General features: G+C 48.2%; 1 protein-coding gene across 1 annotated transcript; it reads left to right on the forward strand.

Annotated features, from left to right (window-relative positions):
* The first annotated feature begins 512 nt into the window (after positions 1 to 512).
* On the forward strand, positions 513 to 17,858 carry RNASEH1 (ribonuclease H1). The gene is made up of 8 exons (XM_010357909.2): positions 513 to 751; positions 1,971 to 2,086; positions 8,431 to 8,595; positions 10,292 to 10,391; positions 13,864 to 13,918; positions 14,254 to 14,338; positions 14,936 to 15,060; positions 17,125 to 17,858. The coding sequence occupies exons 1-8, from the start codon at positions 624 to 626 to the stop codon at positions 17,218 to 17,220; spliced, it is 870 nt and encodes a 289-aa protein (XP_010356211.2). The 5' UTR covers positions 513 to 623; the 3' UTR covers positions 17,221 to 17,858.
* Positions 17,859 to 18,775: the final 917 nt, after the last annotated feature.

Consider the following 18,775-nt stretch of genomic DNA (forward strand, 5'->3'; position numbering starts at 1 on the left):
GGATTCCACGGCCTCCCCTCTCGCCCTCCTCTGTGCTTATTCTAATTCATGAATCCTAACATCTTTCTTCCCATTAAAAAATGTGCATTCATTCATTTGGCCACAGCCCTGACTGCAGATCCGCATCCCGGGAGCTCTCGAGGAGCCGCGGTTACCGCACGTGGGCGCCGGGCGCCAGGGGGTTCAAGGGCTTCCCGCCGTGACCCGAGCGCGCCGGGGCTTGGCCCCCGAACGGCGACCTGGGGGCGGAGAGAGAAGGGGCCCCACACGGACCATCTCGACCTTCCTCTGCGGGGCTCAGGGCTTCAGCCCGGTCAGGTGCGCCTAAGGCCCCGCTCCCACAGGCCCCGCCCCATCCCAGACCTCGCCAGACTTCGGGAGCTCAGCCCTCCCCCGCTTCTTCAAGTACCGACAGGAAGTTGACGAGTTTGGGCTCGTCGGGGACCGGGCTCCAGGCTCCGCCCGGCGACCCCTCCCCTCCTTAGGCCCCGGCTCTCATCAGGACTCCGCCCAGACGTGCGTCATCTTTCCGCGCCGCGGACTGAAGTGCGGTGGTGAGCGCTGCCGGGTCGCGCCCACGCTGGGCCGGGAGTCCAAATGCTTCCCGGTGCCGGGAGTGAGCGATGAGCTGGCTTGTGTTCCTGGCCCACAGAGTCGCCTTGGCCGCCGTGTCCTGCCGTTGCGGCTCTCGCGGGTTCGGGATGTTCTATGCCGTGAGGAGGGGCCGCAAGACCGGGGTCTTTCTGACCTGGTGAGTGGCCCGCCCGCCTAGGCGCCTCCCTGCCGGCACCGGGGTCGAGGGGAGGCCGGAGCTCGGCTAATCCCGGCGGCGGGAACCTGGCTGTCCTAGTCTGTGTCGCGCGCCTTGGCTGTGGGTGGTCGGGGGACCGCCTCGTTTTCCTGCTCGGCCGGCGGGGTTCCAGGAGGCTCACGGCCGGGTACTGGACCGCGCCGAAGCCTTGTTTGGAATATCAGAAACGTTACCTGCAGGTTAGGGGTGACCCAATAAACCCTGTGTTTAATCCTTCATCTTTGTTGCAGTTAAAGTACAACAAAAAGTGACACGTCCTGAGAACTAACCCCCATTACCAGAATTTCGGTACCAGCTAAATTGGGACTGGAACTCAGTACCTAATCTAATCTTCCCTTTTTAAAAAGGTAAATTCGAATAAGCCAGTATTTGCAGTTGGATCCTTGTAACAACCCTTGGAGGTGAGAGCGATTATTCTCACTTGCAGGTGTAGTTCCTGTGGTCAGGAAGTTCCCAGGGCACGTAACTGACAGAGAAAGGACTTGAGCCCAGGTGTTCGGCCTCTACCACCAGAACTCTTCCCACTACAGGATATCAAAGTTCGTTACCTGTGTTCCACGGCAGCTATAGTATTGAGGAAGAAGCATCTCAGAAGTTGACCTTTTTGTTGTGATGAAATGGTTAATATTGTTTTCAAAGACCCCAGTATTTTGTTACGCTTTGAGTTTGACGAAAGCCTTACGGTGCTGGTGTGCTGGCTGGCATACAGTAGAACACAGGTGTACAGTCTGACGTGCAGGATGAAACTGTAAGGCATGATTCTGCCGTTTTCACACTAAAATTGGTCCTCCATGTCCAGTTTGCATCCTCAGTTTCGCTAACCATAGATGAAAAATATTTGGAAAAAATAAAAATAGAATACAGTTTTAAAATACCCGTAAAAAGACAGTACAACGACTATATACATTGTATTAGGTATTATAAACTGGAGATTATTTAAAGCATACAAGAAGATGTGTGTAGGTTATGTGCAAATACACCATTTTATGTAAAGGACTTAAGCATCCTCTGATGTTGGTATCTGTGATGGGGGTGGAGGACTTCTTGGAATCCGTCTCCCTCAGATACCAAGGGACAACTGTATTTCCAACCTTAAGAATCTTAATAAAAAAGGGGATAAGTTAGGGAAGGAGGAAATAACATTGCACCTCTTTTCCAGGAATGAGTGCAAAGCACAGGTGGACCGGTTTCCTGCTGCCAGATTTAAGAAGTTTGCCACAGAGGATGAGGCCTGGACCTTTGTCAGGAAATCTGCAAGCCCGGAAATTTCAGAAGGTAGTCACCTCTCATGTCAGTCTGACATTTTAACCTATTCAAAGGCTTTCATATGCCAGATGGCATTTGATCTATATAGCTACCCTCTAGGCATGTAGAGAACCTCGAGTGATCATTTTCATTTTACAAATTAGGGAACAGGCTGAAAGCAGTTACAAATAGTGGTTCATATTACTTACAGTATTAGGGATAAGCCAGGACTCAGTTCTCCTGTTCCATTCAGCCTTTTATGCCATAATTCCTTGTCTTTTAAAAAAAATACTTGTCCAGCCTGGCCAACACGATGAAATTCCGTTTCTACTAAAATGCAAAAATTAGCCGGGCGTGGTGGCATGCACCTGTAATCCCAGCTACTTGGGAGGCTGAGGCGGGAGAATTGCTTGAGCCTGGGAGGTGGAGGCTGCAGTGAGCCGAGATTGCGCCGCTGCACTCTAGTCTGGGTGACAGGGCAAGACTTGTCAAAAAAAAAAAAAACTTGCATAGTTATTGGACTGAATGGGCTACAGTTGATAGCAATGAGTGTGGCTCTTTCACGGCATGCACCTTTGTGGTGCTTCCTTTTTATTGAGGACAGAGTCACACAATCTGAATTTTTTTGTTTTTTTCCTTCCCTGAGACAGAGTCTCACTCTGTTGCCCAGGCTGGAGTGCAGTGTCGCAATCTTGGCTCACTGCAATCTCTGCCTCCTGGGTTCAAGCAATTCTCCTGCTTCAGCTTCCCGAGTAGCTGGGATTACAGGTGCGTGCCACCACACCCAGCTAATTTTTGTATTTTTTTTTTTAGTAGAGATGGGATTTCACCATATCGGCCAAGCTGGTCTTGAACTCCTGACCTCAAGTGATTCACCTGCCTTGGCCTCCCAAAGTGTTAGGATTCCAGGCATGAGCCACCATGCCTGGCCAGTTTCTTCCAATTTTATGTGTTACATAAAGTATGGTTATTCAAAGTTTAAAGCCCAATATAAGATTAATGCCCAATATAATTTGAAGTTTAAAGCCCATTATGCAGACTCAGATGAGTGGGTGACAACTTTAGAGCACAAGATTTTAAAAGTATTTCTGGATCTACACTGAGGAAGTGCTCTTTCATGAATGTTACTTATAAACTTGACTACAGCAAATTAAAACTGAGCAGAGCATAATTTTAATTACCTTATCTTGAACAGCCTCTCTAGAGGCCACTGAGATGCCTGAACACTGAACAACTGCTCCTTTGAATCATCATAACAATCCTGGACAAAGCACAATTCAGAGAGAGGAAGGTTATGTCCAGAATGGAGCCCCGAAGAGTTAGTTTCCAAAGCAGGGGTGACCCTCACTCAGTGCATCTGCTTCACCCACTCGCTCTTCAATAGCTTTTAAAGGAGGTTCTGTTTGAGAATGAGGACACATGAAAAAGGCTCTTTGATGTGACAGTTCTTACTGCTTACTGCATGACAGCCCATAAGCTGAGAGACAAGGTGTTGGGGCAAGGAAGGCAACTTTTTTCCGAGAGCCACCAAGCCAAGAACATGGTGGACTAATGTCCTGAAGAACCATCTTAAGTTAATAGAACTGGAGACTTCTTCTATGTTAAGGGAAGGGGAAAGAAAGGCGGAGGTGAGATCAGGAGGTGACGGATGAGCACAGACATCTGGATGGCAGCGAGGGTCCAAGGGATTGTGAAACTTCTCAGTCCTTGGTCAGGCCATGATGCTCCTATAAGTCTTCAACATAACATTGTTACTTGTGTGTACTCCCTCCTTACCTCCTTGGGGGTTAGTTTTGGGAAAGGACCACTGTCATACTTGCTTTAAACTATAAATTCTTCCCATAGTTCTCTCAGCCTATACGATCCCACCACGGGGATGTTAGGGGAGAGTGGAGGCAGTAATGCTGAGCCGCATTCTCACTGTTACGGCTGTTCATTTTTCTACCAGATGGAAAACTCAGTTTGAGACAGAAAGCAGGTTTGAAAATATGGCTCTTTCCTTCTTTGCTGGGTTCCTGATACTTTCTTTTCATAATTTTCCTTTTCACGAATTTTTTGTTTTTAACCAATCAGTAATTTATTTGTATCTCAGTTCTTCCATGTTTCTGTTTTTGTTAAGTACTCTAAATCCTAAAGCAAGCTAGTTCTTTGTGAATCTGCTTCTTAAAACTTCAGCGATCTCCTAGTCACTGACTTATGACTATAAATTGAGATTTAGTGCCTTTAATGATTCAGATGTGTATCGAAGAAAAAGCATTAGCCCCTTTGACGGTTTTTTGTTTTTTAACAGTACTTTTATCCTTATTTTAGAATTATTGAGCTATTTTCTGGTTTTTATGGTTTATATAAGCTGATTTAAGGTTAATTTACTTAAAAACTACAATTTTGTGAAGTAAAACTTAACTGACAAGTGTGGTTTTTTCCTCCTTCAGAGTCTAGTCTTCTGTAGAAAGTGTCCATCTCTGTTACAGTAAGTAAAGCCAGTGTTTATATCAGTGTTAGGGTTCCACGAAATGACACTTTGACCTGGAGCGGAGTATTTATGTTTACTTCAGTAGAGCACCTAGAGGCAGGTTTTGGAGGTGAGTGTGTGATAATGGAACCTGGCAGTGGAAACGCCGGCGTTGCTGACGCCGAGCCGATTACAGTCAGGTGTTGCCCAGGCTCCCTGAGCGCTCTGAGAGGTGTGGGTTGAGAAGCTCCACTAGGATTTGTCTTGTTCCTTTCTCGTAGGTGTTCTGTTTGTGCCCCATTTCTTCATCCCTGGTTTAGGAGTTGAGAGCTGGAGGCGAATCCTGTAGTGTTGGGTTAGGGTTGTTAGTTTGCAGGTAGGTGGTTGCTCCTGCATCCTTATTTTCACACCATAAAATGATAGTGTGGGAAAAGTCATTTCAGATCATCTAGCCCAGGGCCTCATTTTACAGAAGCCCAGAGGGTTTAATTCAGTGGACGGAGTTCGCAGCTGATAAAAGGTATAGCACAAATTGAAACTCGGGTGTTTGGAGTCCTGGTCTAATTTAGTGGTTCTACTTCAGTTTCCATAATATTACCCAGTGAGTGAGATATGGGCCCTTCCCACATAACCCTGAGATGGTATTAAGAATCTCTTTGGGACCGGGCGCGGTGACTCACGCCTGTAATCCCAGCACTTTGGGAGGCCAAGGCAGGTGGATCACAAGGTCAGGAGTTCAAGACCAGCGTGGCCAAGATGGTGAAACCCCTATCTCTACTAAAAATACAAAAAAAAAAATTAGCCAGGCGTGGTGGCGGGTGCCTGTAATCCCAGCTACTTGGGAGGTTGTGGCAGAGAACTGCTTGAACCAGGGAGGCGGAAGTTTCAGTGAGCTGAGATCGCGCCACTGTACTCCAGCCTGGGCACAGAGCAAGACTCGTCTCAAAAAAAAAAAAAGAAAAAGAAAAATCTATTTGGGATTAACCTCGAGTCCACCCTGAAGAAAAACTTTGTTGCAAAAGAAGAACTGCGAGAGTACTGCCCCCGAAGGGACCCAGTTGCTTCCTTTTAGTTTCTGGTCTCTGTTGCCTTCTTTTTTTGAGACGGAGTCTCACTCTGTTGCCCAGGCTGGGCTGGAGTGCTGTGGCGTGATCTCGGCTCACTGCAACCTCCGCCTCCTAGCTTCATGCCATTCTCCTGCCTCAGCCTTCCAAGTAGCTGGGATTACAGGCATGCGCCACCACGCCTGGCTAATTTTTGTATTTTTAGTAGAGACGAGATTTTACCGTGTTGACCAGGCTGGTCTTGAACTCCTGACCGCAAACGACCTGCCCGCCTTGGCCTCTCAGCCCTGTTTCCCTTTCTTAATATGTCCCGTTATCTGTTTATTAAAGCTAGACTAACCTGTACCCTCTAAGCCCTCCTAGAGGTTCTTAATTTAGTGTCCATGTAGTTGTATTTGAGGCGGGGAAGGGCTGAACCATGGACATGACTCATCTTTTCTTAGATTTATTTATTTTTAAGCAAAGGAGTCTCATTATGTTGGCCAGGTTGACTCAAACTCCTGGGCTCAAGCGATACTCGTATATCAGCCTCCCAAGTAGCTGAAACTGTAGGCTTGCACCACTGCGCCCAGCAACACCACTCATGTTATATACACAATTTTGGGCCATGTTTTTCCTGGAGAAAGAGCCCCTTTGATTTCGAACTGTCCATGATCCCTAAAGGGTCAGGAACCCTTGGTATCATTATCTCCATCAAAACCACACTTTACTTTCTTTTTTTTTTTTTCTTTGAGACAGAATATCTCTTGTTGTCCAGGCTGGAGTGCAATGGTGCGATCTTGGCTCACTGCAACGTCCACCTCCCGGGTTCAGGCAATTCTGCCTCAGCCTCCCAAGTAGCTGGGATTACAGGCATGCGCCACCACTTCTGCCTAATTTTGTATTTTTAGTAGAGATGGGGTTTCTCCATGTTGGTCAGGCTGGTCTGGAGCTCCCAGCCTCAGGTGATCTGCCCACCTCAGCCTCCCAAAGTGCTTGGATTATAGGTGTGAGCCACTGCACCCAACCAACCAGATTTTACTTTCAGCAGAAGCCTTGCTATTGTCTTCACATTGTCTTTACCAAACTTATCTTGAGAAATTTAGATTTATTTCTCAGAGTACCAAAGTCTGAGATGGTGTGAATGGGGTCATTCCCTTGTAAGTCTGAGATGGTGTGGTGGGGGTTGCGGTGGCGTGGAGGGGGTTGCGGTGGCGTGGAGGGGGTTGGGTGGCGTGGAGGGGGTTGCGGTGGCGTGGAGGGGGTTGCGGTGGCGTGGAGGGGGGTTGGGGTGGCGTGGAGGGGGTTGGGGTGGCGTGGAGGGGGGTTGGGGTGGCGTGGAGGGGGTTGGGGTGGCGTGGAGGGGGTTGCGGTGGCGTGGAGGGGGTTGGGGTGGCGTGGAGGGGGGTTGGGGTGGCGTGGAGGGGGTTGCGGTGGCGTGGAGGGGGGGTTGGGTGGCGGGGAGGGGTTTGCGTTGGCGTGGAGGGGGTTGGGGTGTCGTGGAGGGGGTGGTGGTGGCGTGGAGGGGGGTTTGGGGTGGCGTGGAGGGGGTTTGGGTGGCGTGGAGGGGCGGTTGGGGTGGCGTGGGAGGGGGGTTTGTGGTGGGGTGGAGGGGGGTTTGGGGTGGCGTGGAGGGGGGTTGGGTGCGTGGGAGGGGGGTTGCGGTGGCGTGGAGGGGGTTTGGGGTGGCGTGGAGGGGGTTGGGGTGGCGTGGAGTGGGGTTTTGGGGTGGCGTGGAGTGGGGTTGGGGTGGCGTGGAGGGGGGTTGGGTGGCGTGGAGGGGGGTTTGGGGTGGCCGTGGAGGGGGTTGTGGTGGCGGTGGAGGGGGTTGGCGTGGCGTGGAGGGGGTTTGGGGTGGCGTGGGGAGGGGGGTGCGGGTGGCGTGGAGGGGGGTTGGGGTGTGCGTGGAGGGGGGTTGCTGGTGGCGTGGAGGGGGGTTTGGGTGGCGTGGAGGGGGTTGCGGTGGCGTGGAGGGGGTTGGGGTGGCGTGGAGGGGGTTGGGGTGGCGTGGAGGGGGGTTGGGGTGGCGTGGAGGGGGTTGGGGTGGCGTGGAGGGGGTTGGGGTGGCGTGGAGGGGGGTTGGGGTGGCGTGGAGGGGGTTGCGGTGGCGTGGAGGGGGGTTGGGTGGCGTGGAGGGGGTTGCGGTGGCGTGGAGGGGGTTGGGGTGGCGTGGAGGGGGTTGGGGTGGCGTGGAGGGGGTTGCGGTGGCGTGGAGGGGGTTGGGGTGGCGTGGAGGGGGTTGGGGTGGCGTGGAGGGGGGTTGGGGTGGCGTGGAGGGGGTTGCGGTGGCGTGGAGGGGGGTTGGGGTGGCGTGGAGGGGTTGGGGTGGCGTGGAGGGGGTTGGGGTGGCGTGGAGGGGGTTGGGTGGCGTGGAGGGGGTTGGGGTGGCGTGGGGGGGGTTGGGGTGGCGTGGAGGGGGTTGGGGTGGCGTGGGGGGGGGTTGGGGTGGCGTGGAGGGGGGTTGGGGTGGCGTGGAGGGTGTTGGGGTGGCGTGGAGCGGGGTTGGGGTGGCGTGGAGGGGGGTTGGGGTGGCGTGGAGGGGGGTTGGGGTGGCGTGGAGGGGGTTGGGGTGGCGTGGAGGGGGTTGGCGTGGCGTGGAGGGGGGTTGGGGTGGCGTGGAGGGGGTTGCGGTGGCGTGGAGGGGGATGGGGTGGCGTGGAGGGGGTTGGGGTGGCGTGGAGGGGGTTGCGGTGGCGTGGAGGGGGTTTGGGTGGTGTGGAGGGGGTCATTGCCTCGTTTCCCTCGTTGTAGGGCCACATACAGAGGGTGTTTTTAAGTCTGATTTAATGATACTAAATAACTTGACTGAATATCTTCATTCTCTAGCGTTTCGTGTTATGTTCATTGTTTCCAGCTCATGAGTGGACTCTGTCTTTCAGGGCAGGAAAATCAACATGGACGAGAATTGCAGACGAAAGCCAGCAAGCGACTCCGTGAGCCACTGGATGGAGGTGGAGATGAAAGCGCAGAGCCGTATGCAAAGTACATGAAGCCGAGCGTGGAGCCGGTGCCTCCAGTTAGCAGAGACACGTTTTCCTACATGGGTACATCTTCCTTGGGTTTTCAAATTTTAATATAACCATCCTGAGCATGTTATGTGTAAAAGGTGTTTCCCACTTAATGGGGAGAGTTTGAGCTGATGTTTATCATCAGCTCATTCTTATGTGTAAAGATTATTTAGAAATCACTAAGGCCATTATTTTATAATTGATCAAGTGGTGCAGAATTAAACTTTTGAATGTTCTTAGGAAAACCCTTACATGTAAATGAACAACCGTAATCTTCTGAAATCCCAGTGCTCCCTGTGCATGCAGTGCTTAATGTTATTAAGATAAAATGCGAAGACTCCAGCTTTTTCAAATAAGAAACACCCCGCACGCGGCTGCTTGTTACAATTGATTGGCTCCAGCATTTTAATCTTTCATACTCAGTCTGTGGAAAACAGGAGATTCTGTTTTATCCTGAGAAGCAAGGTGATGGTGAACTTTCCTGCTGCCTTTCACTCCAGGAGTCAGTTGTATGTATTTAGTGACTCACAGAATAGAAGTCTCCTTTGTGTCTTTTACACATATGAGCAGAAAATAGAAATAAGTAGCGTTAAAAAATATCAATCAGTATATTTATGGGTTCTAATTTAATTCAAGGGAAACCAGTAGAAAATGTTTTGCCAAGCTGTATTATTTATAGATACGTTTTGCAGTTATGTAAAAAAAGATCAAACAAGGATTCTTTATTTGGCGATTTACTGGTAGGAATTGAAGCAAAGATTTGTGGAGTCACGGGGAGATGAGCCGCTTCCAGGCACTGACCATCGCTGGAGGCTCGGTGGCCTGGAACATGGTGGGTGGCAGGTGCTGGCTCCTGAGACAGTTCAGTGGCTGGGCGGCAACTGTGTAGTCATGCTGATACAGTCAAGTTCCAGCTGAACTGAGGAGCCTTGCCCGACACCCACACTCCCCTTGGCTCTCAGCCCCGTTCCTGTGAGGAGCACGTCCCCATCCCTGCCTCTTCGCCACCACTGAGCTCAGTTTGCCGTCCTTCGGACAAGTATTTCCACTTCCTGTGCATGTCACCTCTGTTTGCCCTCTCGCCCAGCTCTTTTAACACTTTGCAACCTGACCTCTGCTCCCACCACACTGCTGAAGTGTCCTGGTCACCAGTGGCCTGAAAGTGCCCCCATCAGTCCTTTTATACCTTGTTCTTTACAGCATTGGTGTGTCAATCACACCCTCTATCAAGAGGGAAAGAAGCAAAGACAGTAACTACACTTAACTAGCGGCAAATATACCAGGGAAGAAATTAGACCAGCACTGGTCAGGAGACTGGGCCCTCTGGCAGGCAGGCAGGGTCACTGTCATGCTGAGGCACTGCTTGTCTCTGGGAGGATGGCTCCCTGGCAGTGAAGGTGACCCTGCCATGGAGACAGAGTCATTGTCCTTTGAACCCTCCATGTGGGGTGTGAACAGTAGTTCTTACTGCAGCAGGCTTTAGTTTTACAGAGTGCCTGCCTTCACCCTGAACTTGCCTGGCCTACAAGATCAAAATGTAAGTGGATTCCAAGCATAAATGTTAGGTGCCCCCTTGTAAGGAATTGAGCCTGTTTTCCCAGAGAGAAAACGCCTGCAGCACTGTAAAATACCCTCTCGGGTTAAAATGCTAACTCGACCTAGGGGATCTTTGAGGTGAATTTCAGTTTTTAGTAAAGTCAGCCCCGCAGTATTTACTTCCCTTTTCCCACAGGAGACTTTGTTGTCGTCTACACTGATGGCTGCTGCTCCAGTAATGGGCGTAGAAGGCCACGAGCAGGAATCGGCGTTTACTGGGGGCCGGGCCATCCTTTGTAAGTAAACAAAGCAAGCAGAGTTTTACTGAATCATGTTCCACAACTTGTGAAAAGATGAGGCGGGATCTGCGTTTTATTTGATTATTGGGAAAACCTGCAGATAAATAGCTCTGGCAGCGGGTGGCAGAGGAGCGGCTTTGTTTCGTGTTGGGGCTAAGCGGCATCACTTTTCGGAATGTCAGGTACCTCAGCTTTACTTCCTTTGCTTTTTTTTTTAAGACAGGGTCTCACTCTGTTGCCCAGGATGGAGCACAGTGGCACAGACACAGCTCACTGCAGCCTCAACCTTCTGGGCTCAAGTAATCCTCCCACGTTGGCCTCTCAGAGTGTTGGGATTACGGGCATGAGCCACCACACCTGGCTGTGGCATTTCTTTCTTGCCCTGTGGAGGAGTCTTTTTTTTTTTTTGAGATGGAGTCTCACTCTGTCACCCAGGCTAGAGTGCAGTGGTGCGATCTTGGTTCACTACAAGCTCCGCCGCTCAGGTTCATGCCATTCTCCTGCCTCAGCCTCCCAAGTCACCTTGGGAGGGACTGCAGGCACCTGCCACCACACCCGTCGAATTTTTTGTATTTTTAGTAGAGACGAGGTTTCACCGTGTTAGCCAGGATGGTCTCGATCTTCTGACCTAGTGATCCGCCCACCTCGGCCTCCAAAGAGGAGTCTTTTTGTTTAGTGGAGATGAGGTCTCACTATGTAGCCCAGGCTGGGCTCAAATTTCTGGGCTCACGCGATCCTCCCACCTTGTCCTCCCAAAGCGCCAAGATCACAGGTGTGAGCCACCACCCTGGCCCAAAAATTGCTCATTCTTTTAGGAAACTGGATCTCCTGGTGACCCCCATTTTAAATAACTTGTCTGAGGATTTTTTGGTTCCTTGATTTCATTTCCTCCTTTACTTCTTGGAGTTTTTTAATAGCTTAGTCTTGCTGATAAGCTTTTACACCAAGTGACCTCACTTCCTCTTAACTCAGGAGTCACATGGCACACTGGAAGATGGTCTTGGGAGGCATGCACAAGGGGGCAGTCTCCGGACTTGGAAGCCATCACATTACCAGACTGTCTTCGAGGTGATGCTTTGTGTTTCAAAAGCCACACAGAGTGAAGCGAAGTGCGATTATCCAAACACACCTAGCCCCTGGATGTGAACGAACTTGAACTGTAGTGGGTAGCCGTAAGATTCAGTGTAGAGGAGGAATTTCAGCCCTGCAAAATCACCATGCACCGATGCTGACCTGCATTCTCCAGTATTTACCTGTGCCCACGAACGCAGTGAGGCAGATTTGATGTAATTGTTCCATAATAATACCACTTTACATTTCTGTTGCACTGTACAGTTTACAAAGTTCTTTTACTTTCTTTCATATTACCATTTCATTTTAGCTTGGAACCCTGGAAGAGGAGGCAAGCGTGGGTCGCACTGAGTATCCGTGGGCTTAGCGCTTGCCCGGGATACGTGCTAATGCCTCTCAGGTCCAGAAAATCAGCTTCACGCCTGACTTCTGACTTCTGGTCCAGTGTTCCTTCTATGATACCATACCATGGTGTTTTTCAACAAAGTGTTAATATTGTGGGTTTGATTTTTTTTTTTTTCCTCATCGATTTCATATTTTACTCTCATCACACTGGGCTGGGAGAGGATGGGGTTGTACCCCAGTGTATACAATTGCTATCTGTTGTCTTTCATACAGAATCAAGATCTAGGTTCTAATTGTCTGTAAGTTGAGGATTTGGATCAGAGTCAGAAGACATCAGCTGCTTCTGTTTTTGCTGGGGCAACTGGGAGTATGGCAGGAAACATACCTGGAGCTGACCACAGAGGGTTCATGTTCCAGGGGTCCCGTCTGGATACCTGAGGATCCTCCGTGGAGATGATGGCTGGGCTGGGAGCTGCGCCTCAAAGCAGATGGGATGGCACAGACCTGGGGCTGGTTCTCAGAAGCTGGAAGGACAGACATTGTCTGTTTGTTTGTATCCAGAATCCTGTGTGTGGCCTCTTTGGAAGCACGGGGCCATGGAGGCTCCTGAGCCTCAGGTTGGCCTCGTGGGCAGTTCAGTAGGAATCCTGCAGACTTCCTGTCTGGGGACATTGTTACCAGCTCTTCTTTCTGTGTCTGTTTGAGATGCTGGGCACTTGCTTTAGACCAGCAATCTCCAACCTTTTTGGCACCAGGGGGTCAGTTTTGTGGAAGACGATTTTTCCACAGGACATGGGGCAGAAGGATGGTTTTGGGATGATTCAAGCATATTACGTTTGTTGTGTACTTTGTTATTATTACATTGTAGTATATAATGAAAGAATTTACAACTTGCCATAATGTGGAGCCACTAGGAGCCCTGAGCTTGTTTCCCTGCAGTTAGACAGTCCCGACAGATCATCAGGCAGGAGATTTTCATGAGGAGCGCGTAACCCAGATCCCTTGCGTGCACAGTTCAAGGTAGGGTTCATGCTCCTGTGCAAATCTAATGCCACTGCCGATCTGACAGGAGGCTGAGCTCAGGTGTTAACGTGAGTGATGGGGAGTGGCTGTAAACACTGATGAAGCTTCGCTGGCTTGCCCACCTCTCTCCTGCTGTGCAGTCTGGTTCTTAGGCCACAGACTGGTACCAGTACATGGCCTGGGGGTTGGGGACCTCTGCTTTAGACCATTTATTCTTCTTCTGCCTCAACTCTTTGCATTCAAAAAATGCCCATTCTTTTTTGTTTGCTTGTTTTTATTTATTAATGAGACAGGGTATCACTCTGTTGCCCAGGCTGGAGTGCAGTAGCATGGTCATAGCTCACTGCAGCCTCAAACTCCCAGGCTCAAGTAATCCTTCTGCCTCAGCCTCCTGAGTGACTGGGACTATAGGTCCACACCACCATGCCCAGCTAATTTTTTTTTTTTTTTTTTAAGTAGAGATGAGGTCTCACTATGTTGTCCAGGCTGTTCTCAAATTTGTGGGCTCACACGATCCTCCCACCTTGTCCTCCCAAAGTGCTGGGATTACAGGTGTGAGCCACCACGCCTGGCCCAAAAATTCCTCATTCTTTTAGGAAACACTGGATCTCCTGGTGACCCCAAATTTAAATAACTTGTCTGAGGGTTTTTTCTGGTTCCTTGATTTCATTTTCCTGTTTTACTTCCTGGAGGTTTTTAGTAATTTCAGTCTGAAATCTCACTGTCCATTCTTCTTCCTGAGTTTTCTCCTGGGATTCTTTCCGCTGCAGCCATAGGGCCTAACTCAGGGTCCACAGATAACTAGCTCTTACTTCCTCTGCCCTAGTGGAACCAATGAGAGTCAGAACATGCCTGAGTGTGGAAACCTGTTTGCTCCTCTCTGCTTCTGGGAGTCTCTCTGTTAGTTTGATTTTTATATGATACTTTTATATTTCAAATAAGAATACACGCTAGTTTGTTATCCATTAAGAAGAATCACTTTGAGAATTCACTTTATAATTTTATTTTCTTTTGTACTGTTTTGAAACAGAAATGTAGGCATTAGACTTCCTGGGCGACAGACAAACCAAAGAGCAGAAATTCATGTAAGTTATCAGATACATTTAAGCCTCTCATTTTTGAGCATTGAGTATGAACTTATAAACTAATTCTTTTTTTTTTCTACTTATATGTACAAGATATTTGAAGAAGAGACTGGTTTAATAGCAATTTTGAAAAATAGGAATTCTGTAGAAAAATTCTAAAAACTTATTTCAGATAGATGTCTGCACAGGAGAATTGTATGTATAGTAGTGTTTCATACAGAGAATACAGTCGTCACAGTACAGAGGGGATGTTTCCATTTTGAAGTACTTTTGAACTTCAGTAATGTCAAAGTTGAACATTTTCTGTAGCATGACTATCGACTTATCTTTTCAAGGCAGCCTGCAAAGCCATTGAACAAGCAAAGGCTCAAAACATCAGTAAACTGGTTCTGTATACAGACAGTATGTTTACTATAAATGGTAAGCTCTCACATTTGATTTTTTCTGTTTTTCCAGTAACTGTGAAGGGAAGTTGGTAGGAGGTGTTACAACAGGGCAGGACCTGAATGGGAACGTTGAGGGGGATGACATTGGTGTGTCAGGTATCAAGCAAAGAGTGAGGATTTTGGAGTCTCCCTTCTGCTGCTCTGATGTTTTCCACATGCTTATTTCTTTGCCAGGCTCTGGAGATGCAGTCAGAAGTGGAAGTGGCTCTGCTCTAGTGTTACTTCTAGTCTGTGTGTGTATAAGTCACTTAAGATGGCGTGTTGACTGCTTCTTTGGGAAATGCCCTGAATAGGAGCATGTAGGGGATGCTTATGAGACTGGGGAAGGCTCCTGGGAAAAATGACATCTTAAGCTGACAGCTGTAGGTAGAATACAAGTTAGGGGAAAGAGAAGAGAAGGGGGTATTTCAGGCTGTGCCAAAGGCTAAAGCACTGAGGCCAGCTAAGGAAGTGAAGAGTCAAGGATGGTGACTCAGAGTACAAGTGGGATCAGTTATAAGAGGTAAGACTAAGGAGGTGAAAAAGGCAGGACTCTCAAGATTGACTCACCAGTGATCATGCATTTTTGTAGGTATAACTAACTGGGTTCAAAGTTGGAAGGAAAATGGGTGGAAGACAAGTGCAGGGAAAGAGGTGATCAACAAAGAGGACTTCGTGGCACTGGAGAGGCTCACCCAGGGGATGGACATTCAGTGGGTGAGTATCTTAAATGTTCATGTCTTCTGGCTATTATGACCAAATAAGCTAAGTTTACTAGAGATTAGTGGTTTATGTAAGCGGTTTCATGACATAACAATTTCCATGAAATTAATATCATAATGTATATTAAAACATATTTGAGGCCGGGCACAGTTTCTCATGCCTGTAATCCCAGCAGTTTGGGAGGCTGAGGTGGGTGGATCACGAGGTCAGGAATTCAAGACCAGCCTGGCCAGTATGGTGAAACCCCATCTCTATTAAAAAATACAAAAATTAGCCAGGCATGGTGGTGTGCGCCTGTAGTCCCAGCTACTCAGGAGGCTGAGGCAGGAGAATCACTTGAACCGGAGGCGGAGATTGCAGTGAGCCGAGGTCACGCCACTGCACTCCAGCCTGAGCAACGATATGGGACTCCAAGACTCCGTCTCAAAAACATAAAACTATTTGAGGCTGGGCACAATGGTTCACACCTGTAATCCAGCACTTTAGGAGGCCCAAATGGGCTGACTTCTTGAGCCCAGAAGTTCAAGACCAGCCTGGATAACATAGTGAGACTCTGTTTCTAGAAAAAATAAAAAATTAGCCAGGTGTAGTGGTGCATGCCTGTAGTCTAGTTACTCAGGATGCTGAGGTGGGAGGATGACTTGAGCTGGGGAGGTCGAGGTTGCAGTGAGCCAAGATTGTACTGCTGCACTCTAGCCTGGGCGACAGAGCAAGACCCTGTCTCAAAAAAACAAACCCACCCACATACACACATTTGATTTTTTCCCTTATCATACAAGTAATACGGTTTTTTGGTTTGGTTTGGTGTGGTTTTTGAGACAGAGTCTCACTCTGTCACCCCAGGCTATGGCGTAGTCTCATTGCAACCTCTGCCTTCTGGGTCCAGGTGATTCTCATGCCTCAGCCTCCCAAGTGTCGGGGATTACAGGCATATGCCCCCACACCTGGCTAATGTTTGTGTTTTTAGTAGCGATGGGGTTTTGTCATGTTACCCAGGCTGGTCTTGAACTCTTAACCTCAAACGATCCACCTGTCTTGGCCTTTCAAAGTGCTGGGATTACATTTGTTTTGTGTCACTTCCTATATATTTTTTTTTTATGATAAAAAAGGTTTACAACTAAATAAATAATCATGTCAAACTTTTATTTATTGTTTTGAGACAGAGTCTTGCACTGTTGTCCAGGCTGGAGTGTGGTGGCGCAATCTCGGCTCACTGCAACCACAAGTAATACAATTGTAGTGAGAGTATCACTAGGCATAGAATACATAGGCAGTGTGGTTTGAAGGATGTTCTACGAAACTTACATTTTGTTAAGAACACAAACTAACACCCAACCTGGGCACATGACATTACTATGACAGCTGCATGTCACCCTGTTCGTTTCTTTGGCATGCATCATAACGTTAAATAAAACTATCAGTGTATTTTATTTCAAACAATAGTAAGGTTGTGTGATTAAAGCCTTGGTAATAGAGCTTTTATTCCAAGATGGAAGCATTTTTTAAAATTATAGATCGTGTTTATTAAAAAGTGTTTTTTAAGCAATACAGAACAAATTAAACTGCAACCATTGTCTCAACCCTGCCTTGTTCTGCCTTTCCGGAACCACTGATAACAGTCTGGTAGCCTGATGTGTAAATTTGCTTCGGCACCGTAAATGTAGACAGTAGTTAAATAAGTACATTATTTTTTCTGACAGCACTGCAAGGGAAGCGTGTGTGTGTGTTGCATACATATCCATCCACCCATCTGTACATACATGTGTTTTGCCTGGAAAGCTTATCAAGTCCCATTGATAAGTGGGGGAGGAAATAGCAATATGAACAGTAAAATCCAATTTGTAGAAAAACAAAATGGAATGTTTGTAAATACATCCGTTGCGTAAACGCATGAAGAATCAACAGCGTGCTGTTGAGGATCACGTTTGGGGAGAGGAGCGTCGAAGTTGAGCTTACGCTGTGCAGTCTGTTCTGAATGGTTTTTTGTGGTGAGAATATAGTCATGTGTTGCTTATGTAAAGAGGAGTAAAAATAAAAGGGAAACATTTATCTTAACAGATGCACGTTCCTGGTCATTCGGGATTTATAGGCAATGAGGAAGCGGATAGATTAGCCAGACAAGGAGCTAAACAATCGGAAGACCGAGCCATGTGACTTTAGTCCTTGGGAGAACTTGAGCCAGTGGCTGTCTTGCTACTTGTGCTTACTGGTGTGGAAAACAGCCTGCAGGTGGGACCGTCGCGGTGATGGGCAGATGCGCCTTTCACACGGAATCAGGCACAGTGGCTTCTGTTTTCATAAAAAAATGGTTAAGTATATAATAAATTGAACATCTTTGAGACTGGAGAATTATGTGAGATTTCCGCATTGTATTTACTGGGTTCGATAACTGTTCTTGATTGTTTTATTGCAGGCGAGCAAGGCAAATGGCCTAAAATTCTGTGGCTTATATTTTGATAAGAAATCAAAAACCCATTGGTTAAAAGATGCAACTCAGAAATCTGGAAGTGTTCTGGAAGCTTCCATTTACCATCCAGTTGGCAGGACTGAGTCTCCTGCTTGTATAGGTGACTTGTGCCCGTGGGTACCTTAGAGAAACATGCTGCCCAGGGCCTGGATGCACAGCTCAGTGGGCAGGGTGTAGGCTGGGTCTCAGCCCCACGTGCCTGCTTGCTGGGCACTTAGTATAGGGCAAAGCCTGCGTGCAAGCGACCCTGGCTGCTAGGCCATTCTGTAGGAACAGCTATGACTTGTAAAGACTAACATGCATAAATAAATCTTTCAGAAATCTATTTGACTCTTGTTTAAAACTGTGCAAATTAAAAAAAAAAAAAAAAAAACCGGTTGGGCACGGTGGCTCACTTCTGTAATCTCAGCACTTTGGGAGGCCAAGGAGGGCCGATCACTTGAGGTCAGGAGTTAGAGACCAGCTTGGCCAACATGGCGAAACCCTGTCTCTACGAAAAATACAAAAAGTATCCAGGTATGGTGGCATGGGTCTGTAGTCCCAGCTGCTTGGGAAGCTGAGGCACAAGAATCGCTTGAATCAAGGAGGCAGAGGTTGCAGTGAGCTGAGATTGTGCTGCTGCTGCACTCCAGCCTGGGTGACAGAGTAAGACTCTGTCTCAAATAATAATAATAAAAGTTTGACATGATTATTTATTTAGTTTTAAACCTTTTTATCATAAAATAAAAACAGGAAGTAACACAAAACAAATGTATAGCTTATGAATGATTACGATTGTAAGGTGAATACCTTTGTGTCCACCACCCAGGGAAGAAATAGTACTTTGCCAGATACCCCAGAGGGCTCTCCAAGTGTCCCTCCAGCCATAGCCCCCTTCTTTTCCCGCTCCTTGCCCCCAGAAGTAATCCCGACTTTTACAGAAATGACTTTCTTGGCTTCTTGATGGCAGTTTAGTCTTGTCTGCTTTTTTTTGTTTGTTTGTTTTAACTACTTCAGTGTCCATTTGCAGTCCCGTCTGTCTCGCTGTTTTCCCTGCCATTTATCTGTTAAAGAGCCTGGGCTGTTTGTCCCATGGCTTCCCACAGGGTAGATTTTGCTGACCGCGTGGTCATGGTGCAGTTCAGCATGGCCCTCTATCTTTCCTGCACATTGGCAGCTGGGTCCAGAGGCTTGATGAGCCTCAGATTTGATCCCTTTGGCAGAAGAATAGGCGGTTAGGTGCTTTGCTCAGAAAAGCACCAT

The sequence above is a fragment of the Rhinopithecus roxellana genome, chromosome 17 (assembly GCF_007565055.1).
Source record: "Rhinopithecus roxellana isolate Shanxi Qingling chromosome 17, ASM756505v1, whole genome shotgun sequence".
Taxonomy (NCBI): domain Eukaryota; kingdom Metazoa; phylum Chordata; class Mammalia; order Primates; family Cercopithecidae; genus Rhinopithecus; species Rhinopithecus roxellana.